Source organism: Aplidium turbinatum, chromosome 18 (assembly GCF_918807975.1).
Source record: "Aplidium turbinatum chromosome 18, kaAplTurb1.1, whole genome shotgun sequence".
Taxonomy (NCBI): Eukaryota; Metazoa; Chordata; class Ascidiacea; order Aplousobranchia; family Polyclinidae; genus Aplidium; species Aplidium turbinatum.
This window is the reverse complement of record NC_137489.1, coordinates 20596722-20620700: the sequence shown is the minus strand read 5'-3', so window position 1 is coordinate 20620700 and position 23979 is coordinate 20596722. Positions and strand designations below refer to the sequence as shown.

At 38.3% G+C, this 23979-nt stretch overlaps 1 protein-coding gene across 1 annotated transcript; it reads left to right on the top strand.

Moving 5' to 3' along the window:
• The first annotated feature begins 1959 nt into the window (after positions 1–1959).
• LOC145787653 (pancreatic triacylglycerol lipase-like) lies at positions 1960–20599 on the top strand. The gene is made up of 11 exons (XM_082599444.1): positions 1960–2020; positions 6118–6301; positions 6461–6566; positions 6676–6801; positions 12079–12190; positions 12790–12983; positions 13717–13905; positions 14123–14234; positions 15656–15770; positions 18803–18982; positions 19961–20599. Exons 1-11 carry the CDS (start codon positions 1963–1965, stop codon positions 20028–20030), a joined length of 1446 nt encoding a protein of 481 aa, XP_082455570.1. The 5' UTR covers positions 1960–1962; the 3' UTR covers positions 20031–20599.
• The last annotated feature ends 3380 nt before the right edge of the window (positions 20600–23979 follow it).

Here is a 23979-nt window from a genome sequence, read left to right as displayed (position 1 = left end):
TCACTGTTGGACGTGTCTTGTTCCAAACCGTTCCATATGGTATTTTGAACTGCTTCGATGCAGCATGAATGGTCAATCGTCCATTCTGCACCTGCCGCACAGCATTTTCTAGGTCTACTTGAGTATATATGCAGTTTGATACCCCCTCGACCCAGCTTTCCGTTTGTAGACTCGTGGCATAATTGTTACAGTATACTATCAAACTTAATCAGTATCTACAAAGACAAAACAAAATACAAATTTACTATCATAAAAGCACAACTATACCGAATTTTGGACACCATTGTTCAATTTTGACGTTCAGTGGGACTTTGATAACCAATGTCAAAGTCACCCTGACTGTCAAAGTCACCCCGATTAACGGTATTCCAAATATTGCTAAGCTACAAACATATTTTATAATTAATATGTACAATTACAGTATAAGTACATAAACTATCTAAACCAAGGCTGTAGCTATATTGACGAAAATGAGGCACTTGACTTCCACAGAAAAATTTTAATGTGCATGATTATGTCTGTTCAACCTTGTGACATTTGACAGATATATACTGGTTATAACCAAGTGGTTTTTGGAATATCAGCCAAAATTTCCTCTAGTTTGGTTGCTTCTGGGCTTTGTACAAGAATATTTTACAAAAATTCGACAATAAATTACTAAATGTTAATAAAAGGATTTTTGGAAAAAAAGCAAACTATTTAATTGCTGCTCTCGATCCTGACTACGGCCTAGGTCACATCACAAAACTGATTAATCTAATGACTAATAATGTAATGCCTACCCATTATTGCAGATTATAACATAGAGCATAACTTAGTACTGCAGCACAATATACGTCTACCCTGTGGTGTCATCACTGCACTAAAACCTTAACCTGTTAGTCACTATTGCTAAGTAATATTTTCTGTGCAAAAAGTTATCGCTATATTATTGTTATTGTTTATCTTCAAGCATAAACAAGCTGCTCCAATCAGCAATTCAAACTAGATTAGATATGGCTCAATAGCATTGCCAGATAAGGAATTCTGCCCTAATTTGAGAAAAGTTCAAAGCTGTTGAAAACAAAACTTGTATTTTGGAAATTTTTTTAGTCTTGGGAAAAGATCCTTAGCTTAACCCATCCTAACTTTAATCCTAACTCTGGCAAAACCTGCTTGTGACCATGGCAATATGTGGGTAAAAATAGCCACTCCGAATTACATTTGCTGTTTTGTCAGCAAAATTGATACTGCTTGCTACAGCAAAGTTTTTAACAAAACCAAAGATGTTAAAATGGTGTATGATTACTAGTGCTGTCTACTCTTGCAACAGATACCATTTTAAAAGCTTTGGTTTTATAGGAGCTGTGCTGCAACATCAACACTTTACATTTAGGCTGCAGTTTAGTAACTTCAGAGAATGAAATTAAATGGTGAAAATTGAACTGACAGAGTTGCCAGACGCAAAGCGTTACCCCTCTAATTTTTTCTCTTCGCGGCACGATATCCGGCCGTGTTATATCGTAGGCCACGCTTACGCCAAAACGTATTCCACTGGTTGGTTTGGAATTTTTATCCCCGGACTGACAAAGCCTTGATAGGTTATTCCTGGTAGTTTTGCATACGGTACTTGTAGAGGCTTTGACGCAGGGCAAGTTACCGAGATTGACAGAGTGAAGTTTTCCAATTGTTGTTGCGAAGAATTATTCCATCCATTAGATGCCGCTGAATGGAGAGCAGTCCTGAAATGCGTTGCTCAAGCGCACACCCCGAGAGTCGAACTTTGCGCCGCGTGATCTTGAGCTAGGCGCGTAACCACTGAGCTAACGGGGCACTGCACGAATGGTACTTCTTAAAGGGGATTTCACTTCTTTCTGCGAGATGGATATAGTAGACTGCAAATAACATAATTATTTTTGTACACGTGATTGATAGTGAGCATGCAAAATTATTGATTTGTTTGTGTTGTCACAGAAACGTAGGATGGGAGGCTTTGTGATTTTCTTTGTTTCTATTTGTGGGTTAATCAACCTTGGCGCAGGTAAGTCTAAGGTTTAGGATTTTAGCAGTTGATTCCCGACTAAGTCAATGACTAACTACGGAGTTGCACTGCAACGTAGAGCAGCTAAGCGTATTTTAACTTTATTATGTTAAATCTTCTAAGTTCCACTGCTTATTTACTTTACTGCCACAAACACAAAAGCAACCAGCTGCATTATCCAGGTAATTAAAACTGGTCACCAAATGCAAGCGTTCCTCGTCCTGCACAGAGCCCTCATGTCCTCATTTGCGAGAGTCCTCATTTGCGCAAAAAAAAGAGTCCTCAGACTTTGAGGTAATACTGAATACTAGGTCAACCACAGACTATCACCATATAAAATCACCGCACAAGAAATCGAGACGTTGTTTCACTGAAGAGTGTAGTGGGCATCAGTTGAGTGCACGTGACGTCTTGTGCGTGACAACCTTGGTCCTGATTCAATGCAATGCTGAATACTGCGCAACCTACTTAGTGCTCCTGCACCTGCAAGCTTCGATCTGACGACAAGTTTGCACATTGTGGCTGGATGTCTGCTTTCTGTAAATATATCTTTACTTTATTAAAGGTTTCAATTAACTTAAAAACAAAGCATCTATAAACATGAATTAATGGAAATATAGCACACAAGTGAGAATAGCCTAGAATAAAGCATCTGACTGGGAACTGTACGTAAATTCGTAAATTACAGGTGAATGGAAACAACAGGAGAAAATTTAAGCAAAAAAATCTCTATTTTTTTTCTGAGAAACTTTTTTTCACGCTCTCGTTTTCAGCGGCGGCAAAACTAGCTCAGTTGTTTTCAGCTTTGCTCAGGGAAGGATCAATGGTAGAGTTGCCAGTTTGGGTTGGTTTTTGAAAATTTTGAAACTATTTCAGATTTTAAACTGACATGTATTCCCAGTTTAAGTTATTAGCAAAAGCTTCAGAACCAACTGCACTACGTGGTAATTTGGTGGACCATGAGATTCATGATCATGACGTTTTTGTGCTACGTCATGCGACTATGATACCGGGCGGCACATTTCTATCCGCCACATCCAATAACGAGTTTCTTCCGCACAGTCTGCTACATACCAAGGTTTTGAATAATGTGACACGCCTTATAATGTTATTTGTACCATACTGGTGGCTTAGTGGTTAGTGCGTCCGCCTCTGAATCTTTAGGCACTAGGCATGGATTCGATACCCTGTCCGGCCATACCAAAGACTTTTTGAAAATGGTAATGAATCTTATTGCTGCTTGGCACTGAGCAATGGAGTGGATTCGGGTAATAATGTAGGCCTACTCAGTTGCACCTCTTTACGGCTGCATTGACACTGTCTGCTTTGTAAAGCGCTGAGGAGCAACGCATTCTTCGATTGATACAGCGATATGTAAAAGCAAGCATTATAGCATATTGTAGCTTGGGCTCAAAAAGGTGCTGTACCCAGGTTACCATCGACATGGATCCTAAAATAAGGACAAACAAAAAATTAAACTTTTCCAAACGTTTTGAACAATTCTTTGCATTTATACGAGCCATGACATATTGCATGCCATATTTTTTACCAGAAATAATCTGCTCCAGCAACTCCTTGTTCGCAGAAAATACTTCGTGCATCTCACTACACCTTAGGTCTAGGTTTACTTTTACTTGAAGCAGGGTTTCAACTGACATTTCATTAAGTCTGTTTCTTTCCTTGGTCCACTGAGCTGAAACAAGAGATTACTGACCGGAAAGGAGAAGATGATGGAAAAGAGTCGTCTTTAATAAAAAAAAATTAATCTCCTTATCCTCAGGTTCATCCTTGCTGAACACATCATCTGGAATCTTCTTGAGCAGAACATTAACAACCGAGACCTCATCGAACAACTCATCCTTCAATGCCATTGGCAAATCAATTTGCTTTGCTAACCCCTCAACTTCCTCGTGCTCAATTGTTTAATCTCTTAGCAGGGTCCACAGTTGATGTGCAATGGCTGCTTCTCAAATCAATACCACTTACTAACTTATTACTTATTATTACTTATATTCCAAAAAAAAAAAAATAGAAGTTTTGTAATTGTTGAAAATAAGACAAGATAAGAACTCAAGTCAAAAACAAGGACATTTCTAAGAAATAAGGACATTAAATTTTTCTAGGACATTGCCCTTCAAAATAAAGAAAAATCTTAGAAATAAGAACGGTATGGAAAACCTGGCTATAGCCTACTGTTAAGGGCCAGAGCAAACCTGGAAGGAATGGAAAAATAAAAGGGAATTTTATATTTCCCATAACTCTAGAGTTCCCACAAGAAGAGCCTCTCCCACCGGTTGCAATTTCAACATTAGGGTATTATCATATCAAGAAGGCACTGCCACTGCTTCACGAACGTCAGTGGAATGTTCAATAGATGTGGCCAGTTTCAACAAAGTCTACTGTGAACTCGAATATGACGCTCATTTAGAAGAGTTTTTATACGTGGACTCCACATTTTACAAACGTGTTTGGCGTATTTGCAACTTCACAGTCACGTGATATCAAAGTAATTTCGGAAGTTGGGAAAATGTGAATAGTAATTGTAGTCCTCGTGAGCAGTGGCGGTTCGTGCCATGGGGCTGCATCTCCACCTGAAAGAAATAAAAGAGGGAAAATATGTTTTCCTCTGTGTTTGTCCGACGCGGTTACTTTTTTCACTTATGAATTGCGGATCGAAAATTAAAATATTAAAAGTTTTGTTTGGCAACATCGATTTTGGGCAAACATCTCTGCAGCCCGAGATTCTGGATTTTAAGCGCTCTAATTGGCTAAAATTTATCCTTGAAGCTCCACCATCTTTTGGTGGAGCTACCTCCCTCCACCTCCACCTCTTAGCTGAAGCTCCACCATCTTTTGGTATTTTACAGCAATTTTAAATCTGTTGGAGCTGCATGGAAAACAGCCCCACCTAACCGAATAACTTTACAGACTTTTTAAAGTTAGTTTTTATTTTGCAGAGTAGCGATAAGCCATGAATGTAGAAGTGTTAGCTGTAGAGTTAGGGTATTTAACAGTTTATAGGAAGTGCTAGGCCATCTCAAAAATCACTTGAACCTTGTATGCAACTGCTAGGCTAAAGCTCTAGGCTAGGCTAATGCAAGACTAAGCTCAATACTAGTAAAGTTTGTCTCCAAAGCAATACTGTTAGTTTTTTTTAATTACAGCTTAGGAATACATCAACTTTTCAACAAAGTTTGAATTCATTTTTTCAAAATTTAGGGTAAAAACATGCTCAGAACGCACCAAATTTAATGTGATTTTTCAAATCGTTTCGCCTTCGCCAAACTCAGCGACGGGTTTCGCCCCCCGGACTATTTATTGCAGCCCCACTGCTCACAAACAGCACCAGCCGCCACTGCTCGTGAGCACAATGCGGTGATGGTAGAACGTTTGCACAGCACTTGTAATGATATCAGTTTGACAGCTAATGGAAGCACGCAGCTGTGTCTTAGCAATGCTTTAAATTACATGTTTGTAGGTGGCACGAAGATTGGCTTCCTTGCCTTCCAGTCCATTTTATTTGCATCTTCAACCACTGGGCATTGGCATGACAAAAACAGTTTTTGTGCATTTGATAAATTTACAAGTTGCTGAGACAGCCACTTTATCTGGTCCAGATCTTTACCAGCTTGGATGCGGATCCAATCAGATCTTTACCAGCTTGGATGCGGATCCAGTCAGATCTTTACCAGCTTGGATGCGGATCCAATCAGATCTTTACCAGTTTAGATGCGGATCCAATCAGATCTTTACCAGCTTGGATGCGGATTCAATCAGATCTTTACCAGCTTGTATGCGGATCCAATCAGATTTTTACCAGCTTGGATGCGGATCCAATCAGATCTTTACCAGTTTAGATGCGGATTCAATCAGATCTTTACCAGATTGGATGCGCATCCAACCAGATCTTTACCAGCTTGGATGCGGATCCAATCAGATCTAGTTACTAGTTAGACTTCAAGGTCTTTGTTGCTAAAATTGAATGTCACTGTTTCCACCTTGGTGTGAAAGATACGTAGCCTATTGATTAAACTTGAAAAGCAACAGCATCTTTAACAAAAGCAAACAAACTTTTAATTTAATGCAATTTCCTCTAGGTTACAAAACAGAATGTTACGAAAACCTCGGTTGCTTCACTGATGCCCCACCTTGGGGTGACACAACTCAACGCCCAGTTGGATATGTACCTCTACCCCCAGAGGAAATCAACACCAGGTTCTACCTAGACACGCGAGCGGAAGAAGACGTTGAAGTCTACAACGAGAACATGCCACAGTTAGCGTAAGTTTCTGTTGACAATGACAAAACTTGATTGTTAGTGAAATAAATGCATCGATGTATGTTTGAATACTGAAACGTTTGAGGATCAGGATCATTATCTTTTCCAGCATATTTTCAATATAAAAAGTTTTTATTCGTATTCAACGACTTCATTTCCAGAACAACATCATTCGACCCTTCAAAGCTGACCAAGTTTATTATCCACGGCTTCATTCAGAATGGAGACACCTCGTGGATGCGAGAGATGAGCGACGCCCTACTTTCAGTTGGTCACTTCTTCTTTTTGCGTTTTACATGCAGTTTATTACGTTACTCACAAGATAGGCTACTATTAAAACTTTTAACAGTTGATTATAGTTGATGACGCGTTTCAGACAGGAGACTTCAACGTCATCCGCACAGGATGGATCGGAGGATCGCTGACGATCAACTACGCACAGAGTGCTACTGATATCCAGGTCGTTGGAGCAGAAGCTGGTCTGTTTATCAAGAATATTGTTGTAAGTACAAATTGATATGATGCATGATATTGCAATTGATCACAAAGTATCCAATTTGATAAATGTAGGCTAAAGTAACTGCTAAAAAATCCGTGCATCTGATACAACGACAGATGTTTCATCCGCTGGTTTGAAAGTAACGCGCTATCACTACTGTTACAATGTGCCAAAAATGCGGCACTCCCTTTACTCTACTCACTACCGGTCGATGAAAAATAAAGTGGTATCGCTCCCCCTCCCACTACTCGGATCAAACGTAGCGCGCGTTCCCTCTACTTTTGTTTGAGCTAACACTGGAAACCTCTATTCAAGTAACTTGCAAAGTCAAACTAAATTACAAACCAATGATACCACGTTTACATTCCACAGTCACTTATCATTTTAAAATCGTTATGGAAAACACGTTCTAGAAGAAATTTTATTTTTATCGCCAGTGTTTCAATTAAAAATCTCTAAAATTGAATTATTTGTTTCCACTTGGAAAGTAGCGACTGAAATAAATGTAATTCATAGTTTTAGCGTGCACTGTCCACACGAGTTAAAAACTATATTTGGTATGGATTCTAAATCATATTGACATGTCATTTAGAATTCAGTCACGTTTTTTTTTTAAAAGATTATAAGGACTGTATATTAACGTCGCTAGGTAGCAGTGATGTTTACAGGATCATTGAACAGTATCATTAACAGGACCGAATGTCTAAATTTCTAAAACCTTAGGACTAGGACAGGGGTTCTTAACCTTTTTTGTCTCGTTTACCCCTTGCCGAATGAAAAAATTTACCCCCACCGTTTTGGTGGCCCCTTGTGATGTCATTGTGTCCAGTCAACCATGAGAAGAAGTGCAAAACATCCTTTTTGTCTGGATTTACCTTGGCAGATATCAAAAACAAGCTGTTTAATTGCTGAAGACAGGATTGTTCTTGACGGGATCCTGTGAAAAATAATGTCTTGGAACAGTCGTTGAAAGACCTACTCGCATGTCGTCTTTGGGAACCAAGCGAGATCTATGTTTTGTTTTAATAGTCAACAATGGATAGAACTTTGCTTCACACAGGTAAGTAGTTGGAAAAGGTATAATAACTTCAAATGCAAAATGACTAATCAAAATTAGTCAGGGTAGGAAACTTTCTTCGAGTGATCTACACCAAAACTTGGAAAAGTCACCATTGCACGATAAGAATTTGGAACAAAGCTTTGTTGAACATTGAAGATCAATCAATTCATCTTTGCAAAGATCATCGCCAGCAATACTTTCTAACTTGGCTTCGAAAGGATGAGTTATCCAAAGAGCAGTATAGCTCACTGTTAAAACTTTCACCTTCGAAATAACCGTCAAAGTTCTTTTTTAAGGCGGCAAGGTGCTGGCATATTTTGACTTCGAGGTCAGAAATCTCGTTGCGACTTCTAATGACTTTCCAATCGTCAAATGTTGAAAAATTTGCGTAAATTCCTTTTTGAACTCTTCTACTCCACAGATCTAATTTTGTCTGAAAGCCTTAATTTATGATTTAGTAAATTTACCCATCGGTAGATGAAATTTACCCCCCGGTTAAGAACCCCTGGACTAGGACAAGATCAGATCTTGTAGTCAAATCAGTGATGGATAAAGATTTAAAAAAAGTAAATCTGAACATCTCCGTTGTATGTGGATCGCTATGTTTCCTATCAAATTTTGACTTATTCTTGTCATATCAAACAATCAAGTTCCATTTAACATGAAGAGTAGCCCAAACGACTCATACCAGGCTACTGCAGGCTGTTTTAAGTAGTCAACATTTCTTTGTTAAGCCCACACTCTTTCCTGTTACTTTTGCTGCATCCCTTCACGGTAGGCAACAAAAAATGGCAGCAGAAGAAAGCAATGAAGCGAGAGATAATTATAATAAGCGATTAGGAAGCATAAGGACATAAGAAAACTTTTGGACAAGCTAAGGATAAAAAAATTCGGTACTTTTTTCACTAAAATTATAAACACCTTACAAAAGCCAAAATAACTTTTGTCCTAAAACCAGTGATGTACGGCACTACGCGTATACAAAAAATATTGACGCCATCAGCGTAAACGTTCGAAAAACCATACGCCGTATGCGTCAACGTAACTTGTAAAAAAGTTTGCGGCATCAGCGTCAGCGCATACACTAGCGTAAACTCATTTTGTTTTCTAGGTGCCAAACATTTACACGGTATAAACCACTCGAAACAAACAAGTTTTATTTTGAATTTCCACGAAGACACACAAGCATCTGAAAGTGTTCGTCGGACATTTTGCTGCGTTTTGGCTTCAATATGTCTTTGCCCATTGAAAAATTCTTTCAACTGCAGCGTTGGAAGGTATTGGCGTGTTGTAGCCAAAAAAAAAAAAAATTAAAAAGTATGCGTTGACGCCATACGCTAAAAAAACGCGAAAACTTTACGGCGTAGCCTCAAGCGACAACTATCCAAAAAAATGTGGCCGTAAGCGTTAGCGTAAACAAAAAGTCTACGCCGCAAGTCTACGGCGTATACGTACATCTCTGCCTAAAACATTATAAAAGTTTTTGCAACCAAAGTCCATGAAAACAGCGATGTTTTCAATGCACCCTCAATGTACTTGCATTGTGACACAGTATTTACAAAAGTAAAATCAATCGTGATAAACTGCCGCCGTTGGAAAACAATTCTCAGCTTGACGCTAATATTGGTGACAGCATATTCTTTTTTTTAAGAGCCTTGCATGCTTTTTGAGTGTAACAACCATACAATTGTTTAGCTAAATGTTTTTTTTGGGGTTTTCAAAGGCTTCAGAGATGTTAGATCAAAGGGATGCGAAACTACTTCCACTTTTGGCTTAGCCTATCAGTCACAAGAAGGGTTACATTTTTTCTGATTTACAAAATAGTGTAGCCTACTTTTTATAGGTTATATAAAAGTAGTGAAGTTAGTTCTAAAGTAACTTTTTTTTTTCAAAACAACTTTGTAGCGAAGCGAAAAAATGTGAAATTGAGAATTGAGCCCTTCTACAGTAGAATTGAACTCTTCTGGTTTAAATTCAAAATTTGGACAAATAACAAAATCAAGAGTTGGAGACACGACAAGATCAGACAAATTGAATAAAGAATTTGTTTGCAATTACTCCAATAGTAAGTTTTTTGAATTTAATCAAGAATTGGCAAAGAAAAAGCAAATTGAAGAAACTTTGATTTAGAATAGCTGTAAAATAGTTGAAATCGGCAGCCTTTTATATGTGAAGAAACTTATTCATCAAAACCTAAAATGTAAAAGAAAAAAGATCAAGACTGGACTGTAATTCTTTGGATGTTGCAACTCATTTTTTTGTTTAAATTTATCTTTTTTCCCTGTAATTTGTAAATCTGTACATCAGTTAACTGGTAGCCTAATTAGGGTTGCCAGAGGTTAATACAAAAAAGAGCCCAAGCTTATGCAAAACGTAGCCCAAATTGGAGCCCAATCAAAGAGATAGGCTATTATACAAAATTCTTCAAGAACGCTTGATCATCAGTCCCAAATTATAAGTGTTTTTCCAGTTCTTCACATCTTTCAGACAGATTGGCAACCATGCATTCACTCAACTGTTTGTTAAAATAACTACAAACAAGTACCGGTTCCACATCAAGCAACACAAAAAATGGTTTAATTGCTTTTCGTGATGAGCTAACGCATCCAAAGTGTTCCCCTCAAGACCATCAACAGTTTTGATAACCCATGCACCTTGGTCGACCAACGTAGAAACTATCTTTTTTTTACTCATATAAATTGTTAAAAAAAAATTCACTAGCCTTTCTTTTCTCATCTTTCTACATTTGTAAAAACTTTATTAAGGTGTTGCGACCATGCCATAACTGATTGTCCTGCTTTGGCATCATGCACGTTATAGCGTCTGTGTTTTGTTGCTTCTACCTTTTTCTAGACGCTTGCTATGTTTGAAATATATTGTTCTTCGTTGTGATCGTCAGAAATAAAAACAAACTGAACTGATGTCCACTGCACTTTCATGAAAACTTGGATCACTTAAATTGCCAGGATTGCCAGATATGAAAGCCTAAACATGCACATTTTTGAAAATTGGCATCTATATACGTACCAAATTGATAAGCTTGCCTCCAAAAACGCTGCTCCTCAATGAAATAACTACGAATGAGGTAAACATCTTCAACATGATAAAATTTTTACATAAAAAGTTATATTATATTTTAAAAAAAAAGTAGCCCAATTGGGCGCCAACCAAAAAAGCGCGCCCAACGCAAATTTTTGGCGCCTGGAGAAATCAAAAGTAGCCCAATTGGGCGTAAAAGCGCCCAATCTGGCAACCCCAAGCCTAATATGTTTAGCAGCAGTGCTGCCAGAGCTTTTTTGAATAAATTGTAATGTGTGTCGTAAAAATCACTTTACCTCGGTAGCTTTGTTTTATTCAAACTGTGACAACTTGCCATATTGTCTCTTCTCAATTTGCTTTCAATTAAATTTTCACCTTTTTTCTCACTAAAGGCTACCTTTTAAAATAAGCAAAAATGCATTAAAATCACCAAAAACTTATTTCATTTTTGATGTGTGTAAATGTTTTGAAAAATTAAATTGAATAATCAAACTGTATCTGAGAAAAAAAATAGTAGGACTAATATTTATGTATTTTTTTTTATTTAAGCGTATCCTTGCTTTTGATTACTTTTTTTGTAAAGTCGTACGGTCACACTGAGCCGGTTTTCTGTAACTTTTGAATTGCTGGTCTTCTATGACATCACATTTCATTTTTTTAAGATGCCTTTGAAGACTCTCAAAGCAAACGTTCAGGAAACTTGTTATCATTTGAATTTGTTTTTTGTGTAGCCTAATTAAGTTTAAATCGCCCTTGCACTTGCAAGTGTTAATTGTAATTGTAGGACTATTATCACAAAAAAAAACATTTTGTTTTTTCTATCTCTCTTCTAGGTTTGGTGGCTGTACAATTTTAAGATAGTGGTAGTTTAGCTAGTAGGCTATTGTTTTATCGATGTATATTTTAAACTTTTGGGTTTTGCCATCTTTCCCTTTTGTTGGTGTCAAATTCGTATGTTTACTTTGTCGTTCTGTACATGTTTGCGCCAACAGCAAAAAATAAAATTGATTGATTGATTGATAGTGTGGCCAGAAAACGGAGCTTTACTTCCCGCAATGTAATGACCCCAGAAAGCTTTTCCAAAATCCAATCAAACAGAATAAATTTATCTGTGAAAACATTGTCTCTTCAATTGTTCAAGAAAATTTGCATTAAGAAGCAGGCAATCTTCTTTGATTTAGGATTTCTTTGGTATAACACCAAAAAGCTTCCATTGCATTGGCCACAGTCTTGGAGCTCATGCATGCGGCTATCTTGGTGCCAGCGTCAGTCCTAAGATCGCGAGAATTTCTGGTAAGTTTACAAACAATTCATCCCCGATACTGATCAGTGCAAATTATGAACTAAATTTGAAACAACGATGTTTCTTTCACTCTTGGGAGCGTACTACCATCAATCTTCGTCTGTGATGCTATGTTGCTTGTGTTTAATAAAAAGATTGGGTCAAAGTAAGCAAATCGAGTAGTTCCGTTGTCTGTTCATGTGAGATGCTTGGTGCAATGCTACATAACTGCTCTTTAGATATAAGACGGCGAAGGTACATTTGAAAAGTATTCTTCTAACTTTACCTTACGAAATGCAAATCTGCTTTAGGTCAAAAATTATATTTCGCAATGATGAGGCATGATGAATGTGTAAAAGATGAACAACTCTAGATTGGGTGTGGGAAGCATTTGATTAAACAGCAGAAAACCGGCGTAACAAGCTCAACGCACAAAAAATTATGAGCTTCAAATTTAAATGCAGAATGAACTTAACTCTTCGAATTTTGTTTTTCAGTAGTGTTCTTAGAATAGCTGGTCTATGATGCGATACATATTTTTATTGCAACACGTTGCTGTGACGTCAGATTGTTTACATGCAAACTATAAATTCACCTAAAATCTTGACAGGACTGGATCCGGCGGGACCTTATTTCGAGGATACTCCTTTGGAGGTGCGGCTTGACTCCACAGATGCAGACTTTGTTGACGCGTTGCACACTGATGCCGAGAAACTAGTAAATTTTGGACTTGGAATCAACCAAGTCTCCGGTCACGTCGACTTCTGGCCGAACGATGGTATCCAGCAACCCGGATGTGATCAGGTTGGACGCTGTTAAGAAATGCTGAAGTTTATAAAGAGTCATTTGCACTTGGCTCGATAGCTTAGTGGAAATACTCTCGACTTTGCAAACACAGATCAAGCGACGCTGGTTCGACTCTTGGAGTATACTCTTTGGCGACTCTTTTTAAGAACAGCTCTTTATTCAGCGGCATCTAGTGATTCCAGTGAATGGAATAATTCACACAAAACAACATTTTATCAGCAAATTGAACTTCACCTTATCAGTCTTGGTGGCAGGGCCTGGGTCAGTGAGTCAAAGCTTCGGCAATTGTGCGAAAATGTGAAAACGCCAATGCTGAGCTTCCAAATAGACCTTCTGAGGATAAACAATAAAATTATCAACAAAAATGCAAAAATACTCAAATAATAATTGTAAAAAATTTTATCCTGCACAATTTCACTGCACTGATGAGTGGTGACAAACATAAGTTCGAACCTGCAGGCCTCTGCCTGCAGTTAATAATTCTGCTTATACATTTTCTATTCTCAAAATTTAAATGATGATATGAATTCATGTTATTTTTGCTGCTGGTAAAGCTAAGTGTTCTTGAGAGGTTGCAGATTCATGTTTTATTTTCACTTGTCAGCTTGTCTTGCTTATGAAAGTCTTGTAGGCCTTTCTTTTACATCATTCCAACAAATGTTAGTAATTACAACTCATTTTATTACAATGATGAAATTACATTGCAAGCAACATTTTTGATACTCATCAGAACATCCTCTCCACCATCATCGGGGTGGACGGCGTAGTGAGCGGCACCAGAGACTTCGTCGCATGCAACCACCTTCGCGCTTTGTTCTTTTATACCGAATCGATTCAGACGTCATGCCCTTTCTCTACCAACGCGTGCGAGAGTTACGAGAGCTACCTCTTGGGAAAGTGTCTGAGTTGTCCATCGGGGGTAAATAGAACCAGGTTTATTTGAATTAAAATAATTATTTATCGATATGAGCAGAAAGTCTTGGAAACTTTTCCGTGATCATCGTTTAAGAGAAATGGCTTCATAGTTTAAAGTTTTTGTTTGCACTCGTGCGTATGACAACAACCATTTGTTAAAATTTCTCAACAAAAACTATTTCCATTCATCGGTACCTCACAAATTGTTTTTATTTTAATAGAAATGCACTTCAATGGGTTACAAGAGCATAGACAATAAAGACACCGTTTACCAAGAAGCAAAAACTAACCCAAGCAATTACTTGCAAACTACCACAGAGAAACCTTTTTGCGGTAAGTTTGGTACAAACTTGATTTTTTAATTAACCAAGAATTGTTCCAGTGGTAAATCCATTTCTCATATTCTTGTAGTTGTATTTTCCTCTGCCTACTTCACAATGTAGACACGACCTGTTTTATCTTGATGCTGCGAATTCGCTGTGGTAATAGCGAATTGCAGTAGCTTTCGGAACACAGTTCCCGAGTCTTGTGCTACAACAAAAGCACATAGCACATGACTCGGGAACTGTGTTCCGAAAGCTAGTGCAATTCGCTATTACCACAGCGAACTCGCAGCATCAGGCTAAAACAGGTCGTGTGGTCGTGTCTACATTGTGAGGTAAGCAAAGATAATGCTGCTAAAGCGATACTCAATCTATTGATCCTCTGCTTTTTCCAGCACGACGAAACAAGTTTGGGAATTAGATTGATGATTTAGAAATTTGTGGTCGCTTGGTTTCTGCTGAATGAGAAACAATCTTTTCTTCCAAGAAAAGCTCCAAATACGTTTATGTCAAAACCATGTTTTTTTGACGTAAAAGGAGGGTGCCATGCTTGATTCAATGGTCGGATATGAGAAGATAAGGTTCTCATTGTATTACGCTATTTCGCCTTTGGCACTAAGGAGAGTAGAGTAGCCAGTTGTTTTCTCTTGGCCGCATTTCCTGCAGCAATTATGCCTACCCAAATAATGACACCCAAGGTAGAGGTGAACGGTGTTTTCAACAACCAGCTGAAGCCGGGAGTCGCACCAGGTCTGCATAATTGGAAAGCCAACGCCTTATCCGTTGGGCCATCTCTTTCAACGTAAAAGTTTAAAAAAAAGCACATTCACTGTGACTTTTGCCTATTGTACAGCACAGTAGGTAGCCTACTGTTTTTTTTTTTGTATAGTAACTTGAGCTTCTTACCAGAACTAACGGAGAAAGCTCTTGAATTAAATCAATGTCGAGTTTTTGAAGGAGTCCTTCTTGTAAGGTTTATCGACTTGAAAGATTTATCGGTATGGGTACCTATAGGCAATTCCTTGAAAGTTAAAAACTTTCAGTCATTTCTTTGCAAATACCATGGACTTCTAAATAGTAGAATCTGGACTGGAAACGCAGTGACCAACAGTAGGCCCAACAGTTGGTACAACAGTTGGCCAACAGTGGGCCAACAGGGTTAGTTACTTGGCTGTTGGCCCACTGTTGACCAACTGTTGTACCAACTGTTTGGCCTACTGTTGGTCACTGCGTTTCCAGTCCAGTTTCTACCATTTAGAAGTCTATGGCAAATACTTTTGGAAGTTAAAAATGACTGAAACCAATCCCACAAAGGTCCCTTCTGGCCATGTCACTGTTGGTTGCCAATACATGAAAAATGCAAAAGTAGCAATTGTTTCAGAAGAAAAGTAATTCGGTGCTGGTCCAACATAAATATACTGTTTGTAACAGAATACATGACATACGTTGAAGTGAAACTTGGCAGTGATGTTGACAGCATTGAAGGGAAGCTATTCCTTACGCTGTATGGAACATCCGGGAACACTGAGCAAGTCCAAATCGGCGAGTAAGAAACATTTTTACAAAACGATCAGACCAAGAAACTTTTTAAAAATATGTTTATGATAAGTAAAACTTTGATTTTTTTCCGGGCTTCTTTTAACATATGCTACTGGAGGGGCAATATTATATGTGATCATGGTAGCAGCAGAGGAGTTTCCCCCCCAGAACCCCCAGCTCTTTGCTGACTCTCTGATGTGTAGTTTACATGGCAAACCGTGTTATTTTGCTGTTTCCAACTTTTTCTATAATACCGTTCATTTGAAATCTACGATGAAAATATTATTTGAGTTTTGCTTGCAGTCCCATGACATACATTGTCAGTGTATGTGCTGGAGCCAGGGGCTTAGCCAGCACAAAATTTCGGGAGTGAGTCAAATAACACTGTGCTGCGTTAATTTTTAGGTTACTAAAATATTGACGGTTCTTAGTGTACTTTTTGATGCTGAATCCAAAACTGTTATCCGTTTTCTTCCATCAGGTTTAGTTTTTTGGCAAATTGCATTTGAAATTTTCGACAACTTCAGCTTTCAGCGTCTTGCGATTGAGATTTGTGATGTCATGAAAATGATTTAGCAATTGAATTAAGTTTTGATGAAACTTCAGTGACATCACAATGAGAAAAACATAACGAATGCACCTGATGCTTGAAAAGTTAAACATCTGAACTGGTTTATACAGGCTAGGGTAGTGTGCAGTTTAGATGAAAGTTATTGTATTTTCTTTGGAAATTAGCTATGTAAAGACTTATGTGCACTCAATACTTTACCACGTTAGTATATTTGACACGTTTGTGTGATAATGATAAGTTTTGTTTTTACAGTGCAATGAGAAAGTGCCAAAAATGATCCAGACAGGTTCTGTTATATATAAATAACAATATTTATATAGCGCCACATCCACAGTCAAACTATGCTCCTGGGCGCTGTACATGACAATGGTGATAATTAATATGGTACTTTCAGTCATAATGTTCATTGAAATAGAACGTTTTCAAGCGAGCTTTGAATTCATTTAAATTTTCAGCTTCTTTCACACAAATAGGCAAACAGTTCCAGCGACTGGCAGCAACAACTGGGAAGGTACGGTACGTACGAATATATGTGGCAAGGTCACCCTGCACAGTCGCCAAGCAAAAATTACGCAGTTTGTTAAGAAAGCATATTATGCGTATTTTGGAGTCTTTGATGGGCCATAGATCCGTGAGCTGATCAAAGACGAAGGTTTTACTGCACACATGAGTGCAGTAGAAAAAAGATCATGGACAGCTTTCGAGTAGTAATTGCAAACATCCTTGGAAAGCATAGCCCTAATTACGAAGCACAGGTTAAAGAGCTGCTTGAAAGCTTTCAATCCCTTGGAGCCCGGATGTCTGTGAAAATGCACTTCCTGAGTTCGCATTTGGATTACTTTCCTGACAACTGTGGTGACTACAGCGAAGAACAGGAAGAGAGATTCCACCAAGACCTTTGCCAGATGGAAGAAAGGTACCAAGGAGGCAAGGATACTGGGACGTAAACATGCTTGCAGAAAGCTGTTGGTGCTTAAAAAGAGATCTTCCCAATTCCACACATAGAAGAAAATCTTTGAAGCGACACTTTTTGTCAACATAAATCATTTGTATTTATATTGTTATTGTATTTATCGTCGGAATATCATCATGTGCCGAACAACGCTTTCTGTGTTGAGCTATTTTGAACACTTCATTTTTATTTCACATATTGATGTTGGCAAGTATTTCGCATTTAAACCACATTTGTGATGTTAAGTGTTTACGTGTCTGTAGTGTAACATATTAATTTCTACTGTTAGGTTGAGCGCTGTTGAACAAAATTATGTGTTAAGAATTGAGCTTTCTGGGTTAGTTGTAAGTGTCTTTATTTCAATGGGGTCATTATATTTTTGTAGTATTTAAAATGGCTGTCATTGCAAAAACCTTCCATTCAAATAAAAATACCATGTTGCGAAATTGACAACATGCATGACCAATTAAGCTACCTCAGAAATTAGTTTCTTTAGCACAGCACAGCAGCAATCATTACTACACATGTCAGTGGACGTGACAACGAATTGACAAAAGTGAAGCACCCAGAAGGTGTCTGGGGGGCTTTCCCGGAAATTTTTGAAAAAAATACCTGAAAAGTGCGCATTCTGAGAGTACTTTCAGCCTAAAAATCAACAATAAAACTCTGTCAAATGATGCTGTAATAGAGAATGAAATGTTAAAATATTTCGTGGTGGGGATTATATTCATTTGCTGCATTGGCAACTTCTTAGGAATTTTTTTTTTGTGGTGTCTCTTTTTACACTTTATTGACTTGGACAATTATGAGATGAAATTCAAACTTCTGAATCATCAGCTTTTTCTATGTAGAATATGCAGAATCGTTATTTTGTTGTAATTGCTACTTTTTTGTTTCGTTTGTCAAAATTTTGTTTTATAATTTCGAAATACTTTCGAAAAAATAATTTCGAAATACTAACAGACTGCCTGCTTCTGTGGTAAACAAACGAAGATTGACTGACTGTGCAGAAGGCCTGGATGTCAAATTTGTGGCAGCTAATATGTGTGCACAAACTAACCGATATGATTGTGATTTAACACGATAGTTTCCTTTGGTCTGATAATCACGTGTATCATGTCAAAAGTGTTTCAACCGCAAAGGATTAATGCTAAACTAATACTTGACTCTGCGGGGAGATTCTAAAAAGTCTAAAAGATAGAGCAGCCTAGATAAAGTACCGTATTAAACTCTAGTAAAAATTAAAGCGACTGTTATTGATATAATTTAACCTGAAGTGAAAAAAGTTACCATTAAGTGGGGGGATACAAATTTCACTGGGGAGGGAAATCCTTTCAGTGGGGAGATAATATACCCCCCACTTTCCCCTTAAAAGAAGCCCTGATTTGTTCAGTCTTGTGTTGTTTGTTACAAATATGTTAAAAACGTTTCTGAGTTCACTTAGCGCTCTTAGTTATGTTAACCAACACTTCTTAAAGCTTTCATTGCAATCTATATTTCTTTTACCACCTTGCAGAGAAGATACAACTTTTAACTTGAAACCACAAACAACGTATTCATACACGGCCCAGTACAAATCCTTCCCAGATGGGTTTAACAAGGTCAAATTGTTATGGACTCAAGAGGATTGGGCAGTGACCAGCCAACACATCACCGTCGACCACATTGGTGTCTGGGTGGATCACCAACAAAAGCAGTGAGTTAAATATGAATTTCAATTTTTTCTTTGATAACTTGAAGGAGTTACTTTTCTTACAACTTCTAAATGAAACCATTGTTGATATGAACTGAGAAGGAACTTGATTAATGTTAAAAATTAAAACAATTCAAGAGCAAAATGGTTGGAAAGTCTGGTCAATCTAATCAAAAAATAAAGAGCCCAAAATGTAGATGCTAACCTCATGTTCAGCAAACGTTTCCAAAATTACGCCGTCTTCATCTTCAGTGATCAGTTATCGAAGCGTTTGTTGAACATGAGTTTAGTATCTACAATTTGGGCTCTTTATTTCTCGATTAAAACAATTTAAAATTTTGACAATCACCGGACTAATGACAAAGCCATTTTGTAAAGCAAACTTGTTCGTGAACCAAGTTAGTTTGAAGTTTCGCTGTGAAGTAAAAGACCATGACGTCGTCAATGCCAAAATTGTTTCAGTAACTTGAGTGTGGCTTCCTCTTGAAAGCTTTTAGTAGGCTAAGCTATTTACCTGTGATAATAACGCACAGAACATGCAGACGACCTATTATTCTGTGCTGTGTGAGATTTCCTGAGGTTTGCTTTGACAAGAATCTTTCAGAGAATAGGGTAATATTACATCACAAGAATTCATTTTTCTGGTCAACAAGTCAAAAAATGTTTCGAGAATCGGACGTAATGCAGATTCTTTAAGGAGTCGTTTGCGCAATAAAAGATTGCGTAATGAAAGGGGACTACATAGGTCAATGATCGACGAAACACCACAACGCAATAAAATAGCTCACCTAGTCTAGGACAATAGTGCAGCCTACCGCGGAGCTACGCAAATTGATTGTGACAATTGGAAATATTTTTGATTAGAAATATTTGCGTTCTATTCGCCAAAAGATCACTGCTTCCCAAAAATATACAACATGGAGATCTCTCTTTGATTGGCTTTGTTCGATTCAAGTTTCATTTAAACTACACTACTTTCAGATATACGTTCTGTGGAGACAGCAACGCTGACCTGGATGATGGAGTTCGGTATTCCTACTATACCTGCTAACAACTCTCTGGTTGGAATGCTATGGTGACGTCATGACCTTGCACATTCAATTAAGACAAAGCAAAGAATTTTCTGAATTTAAATACGACTGGCCCAAAGACTCAGCTATTCTCTTTAGAGTTAAATCGTTTTGGAAATTGTTTGCAAACTTTTGTAAAGGTTGTCCGAGAAAACATTCACATCGCAACAAATGTAGCCTATCCTGCTTCTGTGGTGCATTTCACAATGGTAGCCTATATGCTATTTAATCAATCCATACTGTTGCCATAGACTGGTTAAATAGGATCTCCTCTTAAAAATTTTAAAAAAATAATTGAAAACATAATTAGCTCTTTTACCAAGCATGTGATTAGATGTGGAAATACCGTTTAGTTAATCGCTTAATACAATTGCTGAGCTGAGTTAAAATTCTAACTTCAGTAACTAGGCCTACACAGTTAAATCTTGCCAAACTCTGTGCAGTGACTTTTAACCTTCGGCGTATTATAGCTCAAAGCAACATTTTACTGTTGGAAGTAAAATGCTCCGCCTTGCATTGATTGAGTGTGGAAGGTCTTGACGCAACTTCAATACAAACTTTGTAAAAGTGATTGTCCGACGTATGCGCTCATGACGTATTCTGTCATCTGGGACTATCAGGAACTGGTTGACGTCTAATTGCTGGGACCACCTGGCAATACAGAATAGATAATTTAGAAGTTTCTTAAAGAAACAGACAGAAGTTTCTTGTTATTGGTTTGTAAAACTGAAAGTGTGAGATTTGATCCTCTCCTGGCTCCATGGTGATAGTCGCGTGCGTCGCCACGTGGTCAATTGATTGAAAAGCTTCTCATCTTTTATCAAACAACAGCGGTCTGTCTGAATCGTCGATCTTCTGATTCGAAGTCAGACTCTTTGCGACTGGTACGTGGCTACCAGCAATCTGCATCGCTGAATGCTTCCTGCAATTATTCAGTAATTTAGCATTTCATGAACTTTAACCTAGTTGTGAAAAGACAAAATGTTTCTTGAAATGTTATAGATATTTGGACATGCCGAGAGCGGTTTCTCACCTACAAGCAGAGATGGGCAAGATCATTTTCAAGATCACTTTTTGTAAACTTGAAAAAGTAAACAAGCAAAACAAAGTAACCGAAGCGGGTTTAACATAATGTGTTACACACAAAACAGAAAATAGAACATAATAACTCAAACGTTTTCGACGTGTGCTACTAGGCCTATCAATCGTTGAAGTAGTTTGCGAAGAATTGCAACGTCACACCCAAGGCCGAGGGCAATGACAGTTCTGAAATGGAATTAAAAGCGATAACAAACAGGTTGATTTATTGCTTCACTGACGTTTCGCGTAGCATGACAATGCGCATCCTCAGAGCGAATAACATACAAAATAAAACTTGCAAAGTCATATCCGGTATTGTGGTTGAAGGCAAGAGAAACTGAAACAGACGTTATTTTAACGATTGGCCAAAGATATGTGAGCGGTTACTTTCCACGTTGAATTTACGTAAAAACTTCCAACATTAAACATAAATTCGAAGCAGTGGAGACCAACAGAAATCCGAGACGAAACTAAATTACAATAGAGTTTCCAACTGTGTTCAAATAGGCATGAAGCCTGGGTGTAGAAACAATGACCTAACGGTTTAAAAGCTCTCGGTAATAGATTTCCATCGTTCCGTTTGAGTACATTACATTATTTTGACGTGATGTTGATGAAGCAACTTTCTGTCGTGGTGCGTTGACAATAATTTGTTCCATTTTTCAATTTTTTTGTTTCTGACCAGTTAATTCTGTAATCTTCTTTCAGCATGTGTGAACAAACAGCTGACTGTTCATCTTCCATATTTTTGACAGCTCTGCGATGTTCTTTGACCCCGGGAATTTATGCTGCGTTCAGTTTGGCCAATATAAACTGCGTCACTATCATTGCACGGAATTTCATAGACAACACCACATTTATTGTAAAAAGGGGTAGGGTCTTTTGGTAGTTATAACATATTGCCGATGGTTCGAAACGGTTTCATAGCGACTTTAACTCCGGCGCGATTCAATGCTCACCTTATCGACTCAGAAACTCCCTGTATGTATGGAATGGGGGTGAAACTGTTATAAGGTTTGCTGTTGCTTTGTTTGACGTGACGTTTGGTCGAGAAATGAATGTGCCGTTCTGCCATTTTCCTAGGAAATCCATTAAGTTTCAAGTCTTTTTCTTGTTATTTGAGAATGTGACCAAGTTGTTGGCGCGGTTGGCTAAAACACTTATTAAGGCTTTTGTGGCATCTGATGGTGGTAGGCCTTTGTAATTCTGAGTTTTTTTGCAGATTGAGTTAAGGTTACAATGTTTGTATCTTTTCAGGTATTAATGATTTATTGTTGATGCATGGTTTTGTGGACCTCCTGATGATCTCCCTGTTAGGGTGAAACAGGTTGTAGAGGTCATAGAGAGCAATCAAGAAAATGAAATATCTTATTGAATTGACTCGTGTGAAAAAAGTCGTTTGTATCGTCGTCGTCATCGAGTGAGCCTCTGGAGCCGAAGGTCTATCCTTTCACCACCCCAGATTCAGGATGTTGTGAGGGTCATCCAGTTTTGGATGATGATAATATGTTGATGCAAAAATGTGAAGTATGATACTCCAGTTATAAAAAGATGACAAATAATAACTAACATAAATTTACTTCACCATATTAATTTTGAATGATCGTCATCGTGTGCGCCTCTGAGGCCGACGGTCTATCCTGTTACCACCCCAGATTCACGATGTTCCCGGACTACATTAGAAGACTACCAGAGAGCAGCCAGTCTTTGAATTTATTATCCAAGACACGCAGACCTTCCACTCCGTCGGGTGGCTTAAAGATGGTACAGTCATTGATGATGTGGTCTGCAGTCTGTTCCTCAGCACCACATTCACAGGAGGAGGAATAAGCCATTCCCTGTTGGTGCATGGTTGAGCGGAAAAGCCCGTCGCCCGTACGGAGACGGTTGATGCGCACCAATGCCCGTCTTTGTAGCAGTGTTGTACGCGTCATTGAAATAATTTGACAGCGTCAGCGTCAGCGCGAATTGCCTAAAAACTTTACGGCGTAAAGGACTGCGTAAGCTCTTGAAGAAATTGACGGCGTCAGCGCTAATTTCTAGCGCTATTTTTTGCCAGCGTCTCATAAAACGGAAATATTTCAACCAAGTTCAGGCTAACAATAGCTATAAATAAAGAGCAGGTATTACGTTTTGAGACTGTATTTTAATTAGCTGCTCAGCCTATTAGTTATTTCCTTGCAGAAAAACAAGCATTTCAAAACGTTTGTCTGACAATCTGCTGCGTTTGGGACGCATATTTAGGGGCGCCGGAACGATTTTTGACTGGAGAGGCAGGAGTATGAAAAAAGGGCACTTTTGTTGCTGAAAGGCCAATTTTTTTACAAGTGTCCGCTATACAAAGAACAATGGCACGGAAGGGCATCATGCTATTTTATAATAATGTAATATAACTTACTGTGATGGAGAATTTTGTGTCGTGAATATTATTTTGAGGCAAAAATAGAACATTATAATTAGGCTAAAAGCGAATAGCATAAATTGTTATATTGCAAAGTGTGCAGTAGCTTACATGACCTTAAAAGGGCACCATTGCCCCCTCTTCCCTCCCCATCCACAGAAATTTGAGGGCAGGGGGCATCCGTTACCCCTGCTCCCCCCTCCCGCTTCCGGAGCCCCTGCGCATATTGCCCTTTCCAAGTGAAAACATGCGTTCCACAACAGCGCTGGTTGGTAGCCTATTGGTGTGTTGTATTTCAAAAACAAGTTGAAAACGTTTAGTCGGAAAGGTATCACTGTTCCAAGCGTGCTGTGATATTTTAACATGTATAAATCTTTTAACGAGGTCCACTGCACCAACATCGCTCTCTTCAGGGGCATAGAGCTCTTGAAATAAAGTACTGTATATTC